The following is a 4,397-nucleotide window of genomic DNA, read 5'->3' on the forward strand; positions in this document are numbered from 1 at the left end:
TCTGTTATTTTATATGTTACATTATAGTATAACATAATTATTGTGCTTATCTAAATGCTATTATGTATACATCTATTTTTAATACATCAGTTGAACCTACAATAGCCTATTGCAGGTTCAAATGATTTACTCTATTGTCAATAAGACATACTTTACAGGTTTTTACACGTGTACTAATATTTATTTTTTTCACTGATAAGTCTTTAATAATTAATTTTATTTACCTCTAACAAAAAATATCGAAAATAATAAATGAGTTCTCTTAATTTAAGAGTACTCAATATTTGACTCAAATTACCCTCTTGGTAATTATTTAGGTGGAACCTTTTGCTCTTAGTTAAAATAAAAACATTATTATTATTTTTTAATTGTATTCTTAGTATTTGAAATACTTTTGTAAAGTAATTGAGTATTACTCAAATACTTTTGTATGAAAAGTATTCAAATAGTATTTTAAATACATTTTTTTTTAAATATTTGAATATTATTTAAAATACTTTTTAAAAGTATTTNATATTTGAATATTATTTAAAATAATTTTTAAAAGTATTTTTTACAACTATGGATATTTATAATATAAGATCACTTAGGATATAACTACGGAATATTCCTCATAAAATGTACTATTTAATGATATAAATTCTATACATGCAAATTGATCTAAAACAACGCCAACAATATAATCTAAACAAAAGTATAACTTAAATTATCTAATTAAGGTGTTACCAATGGGTGACATCCTTTAATGTTATAAATGTCATTATTTAAAATGTCAAAAAAAAAAACTTATTGTAAATTTAAATTGTACAGATTGTTTTTCTAATAAAAAAAAATTTTTTTGATGGTAATGTTTTCAACTAGTTAAGATTTGTGAGCTATCATTTTGTGATCTATCAATANGCTATCATTTTGTGATTTTCAATTTGTGGTTTGCGACGTATCGTTGAGTAAAATCGGTCAAGTGAGATCTGAAAAAAGTTGAACAGACATAAAAAAATAAATAAATAAATACATAATAGTAAAATTAATACCTTCTCAGGTTCGCATCGAATTAAAAATTGTTGTCAAGACTTAAAAATACATTTTTTTCTACAGCTTAGAAAAATCATGGGCTGAATTTGATAAACAATTAAAATGTGATCACTTACAGTATATTGGTTACAATGAAGGAATGGAAGATGATATGGACATGCATTCTAAAATAAAAAGACAATATTTATCTTCAATAAATAATATTAGAAATTGGCATGGTGTAGAACCTCTTAAACAAAATAATGAAGTAAATAATTTTTAAATAAATAGTAATAAGTAAAAAGTTATTAGCTATTGGAAACGTATCATAGTATCTTATTTCAATTTAGTAAATCGAACAGTTATTGTTATTGATAGCATAATATAACCTAAGAATAAAATAGCATAAGAATTATGGAGAATCATTATATCATGTTCATTTATCATATAACCCTACAATTTGGAGGGGCATAAGTCATTATAGAGCCTACAAAAATACGTGATGCTTTATGCACGAAGGGAAATAAAGTCCCATTAGTCGGTTATCTCTTTGTTCATCCCATATACCAAAGACATGGTATCAATTCGCACTCTTCCTGATCAAACCATTCCTTAAATAAACCCGTTATTCAATAAAATCCAATTTATCTAAGATATGTAGTGAAAATGAATTTTTATTCAACGACTTTGATACTTAATATTGCCTGTTTAGTTATTTAAAATATAAAATAAGCTTCTATCATATAGTCTATAATAACTATCTTTTATATTACTGGTATATTAACGTTATTAATACAATAATATGATCTTTAGTTGGATGTTTTTGCACAGTCATATGCAAATTATGAAGCCAGGGTAGAACGAAATGTTACATTCAATTCAGTTTTCGGACTATTGTTATCTTCTCGTCCTTATTTATTTTCTAATGACGTAGGAAAAAAAGTACCTTATGAATTATATAGATATTTTGATGATGATGATAAACCTTTTGATTTTGAAGCAAATGAGGATGAAATGATTAAAAGTAAGTAATAATTATAAATTATAATTATCCCCTATAAGTATTTTAGGAAACTTTTGAAAATATTTTATAATATACTGGTAACAACATTACAGTTTTTAACAGTGTATACGTACTTGATTGCCATTACACTAGTAGTGTGGTTATCTGTACTGCCGGCCAATCACCTGTCTCACACCACACATGCAAATAACCACCCAATTCATTATACTTATATAATTTGTTGTTATAGACGTTTATTTTTTGTTGTAAAAACGTTAAAGCAACTTTCAAGTTTACAAAAACTCTAAGAGTTATTCATTTTTTCTTTCGCACTAATTGCGAGGATCATTTATTATACAGCTACTCATTAGCTTAATAACTTGTTTCTTTGCTTTAACGTTTTTCATAATAGCCAGTAAATTATATTATTTTTATTCAACTATAAGACATTTTTATTTCATTAACATTGAGTTTAAGTTTTCTCATAATTTTTGAACAATAATTGTTTAATTGTCTATCCTATCGATATTTATTGAAACTTGTTCATTTTTATTTTAGTATAAAATTGTTATTTGTGTACGAATAATCATTCATATAGATTATCTTTATTAATTATTATTGATTAAATTATGTTAAAGTATTTAAATATTGTAGATAACTCTAAGATTAAAATTTTGAATTACTTATTGTTCAGTATAAAGAAGCTTAATTTACAAAGATTTTTATTATTGTTGGACCAGCAGTGTCATAAATTGAATTTTTTATTTCTCTAAGCCGCACTCATATTTTTCGAATAAGCTGAAAATATCACTTAATATTTATTTGATTGAGTTTTATTTATTTAATCAATTTAAAGGCCCTAAACACATAAAACAAAAAAACTTTTTTAACCAGCTTATATTAGTTTTACATGTATGTTTGTTTGTTGTCTGTTGTATGTTATTTGTAACTCTTCACTCGCCATAAAACCTTTTTTGTAGAATTATGTTTTCCATAAAAAATATTATTATAAAGAAGTCCGCATCCATAATATTTAGGCCTAGAATTTAAAAAACAACATATGTATATTTCAACCATTGAAATCAGTTTTATTCGTTTTCTTAAATATTGCAGGCGCACTATTGAACCTATAAAAAATAGTTTCATACAAAAATTGTTCAAAATTTAATTTTTATTATATTTGTTGTATTTTTAATTTATTTTTATCAAATTCAGTTGAACTATTTGCGTATTTATTCGCAAAAAATGATTTTATACTAATACACAAAACAAATTTATTATAATTACAGTCGCATATTGAAATTACAATATTTTAGCTTCGATGCGAAGCTGAGAAGGTATTAATTTTACCATGATGTGTTTATTTATTTTTTTTGTGTCTGTCACTACTTTTTCTCAGCTCTCACTGGACCGATTTCTTTTAACAATACGTCAAAAGATCACAAATTGTATCTAGTTGAAGACATTACCCTTAAAAATTTAAAAATTTTCCCTCGTTCCCCGCAAATGGGGGAAATATCCAAAAAAATTACAAATTTAAAAATCGACAAATTTTGTCATTTTTTTCACTTTTTTTTCTTAAAACTTCCATAATTTTTTACAAAAACTAACTTTTTCAACTTAATTTTTGAAAATGTTCCGAAAATACTGCGTCCTTTTAACATATATAAAATTAAAGCTTATTTTATGTACTATAAAATGAAAAAAAAAAAATTTGTGCCGACGACCCATCTTCAATGCGCAAAAGGCTACCGTATTCAAAAATATGCTATTTTAACACGCTTATATTAGTTTCACGTGTATGTTTGTTGTTTGTTGTTTGTCGTTTGTCGTTTGTAAGTTTGTAACTCCACGCGGCACGTGTTATTATTTCGCGTATGCCGTCGTCTATGACCTTGAGACTAGACCGTCGTAACGCATTCGCCCCACCCCGCTCACCAGTCAGCGCCAACACTATTTTAACACGCTTCTATTAGTTTCACGTGTATGTTTGTTGTTTGTTGTTTGTTGTTTGTTGTTTGTCGTTTGTAAGTTTGTAACTCCACGCGGCACGTGTTATTATGTCGCGTATCCCGTCGTGTATGTCCTTGAGACTATACTGTTGTAATGCATTCGCCCCACCCCGCTCACCTATCGTAGACAACAATATTTTCTAACCCGTAGACGCGCGCGTGTCATCAATTATGTATATATATAACAAATTTTTATTGTAATTGACACGGCCCGCGTCGTTTCATTATACACAATGCCCCACGACTCGTGCCACCTTTATCAGCCGTCGCCCTATTATGAGTATTTGACTGACCAACACCTCGCGTTATACGCCGCTGTGCAAAGTCCAGCAAGCGCCGCACGCCCGACGACATTCCGCCGCAAATGATAC

General features: G+C 27.5%; 1 protein-coding gene across 7 annotated transcripts in view; it reads left to right on the forward strand.

Annotated features, from left to right (window-relative positions):
- LOC126902327 (uncharacterized) overlaps window positions 1-4,397 on the forward strand; it is a 137,466-nt gene that overhangs the window by 8,583 nt on the left and 124,486 nt on the right. For 5 of the 7 annotated variants that reach the window (XR_007703191.1, XM_050679480.1, XM_050679464.1 and 2 more), the window contains exons 2-3: window positions 1,096-1,279; window positions 1,825-2,035. The exons of the other annotated variants lie outside the window; for them this stretch is intronic. Coding sequence is in view for 4 of the 5 variants with exons in the window: in XM_050679480.1 (XP_050535437.1) it covers window positions 1,096-1,279; window positions 1,825-2,035 (395 nt within the window). In the remaining variant the exon portion in view is untranslated. The remainder of the gene's footprint in view (window positions 1-1,095; window positions 1,280-1,824; window positions 2,036-4,397) is intronic. 7 annotated transcript variants of the gene reach the window in all.

Source organism: Daktulosphaira vitifoliae, unplaced genomic scaffold (genome assembly GCF_025091365.1).
Source record: "Daktulosphaira vitifoliae isolate Bord-2020 unplaced genomic scaffold, ASM2509136v1 Scaffold_3, whole genome shotgun sequence".
Classification (NCBI taxonomy): domain Eukaryota; kingdom Metazoa; phylum Arthropoda; class Insecta; order Hemiptera; family Phylloxeridae; genus Daktulosphaira; species Daktulosphaira vitifoliae.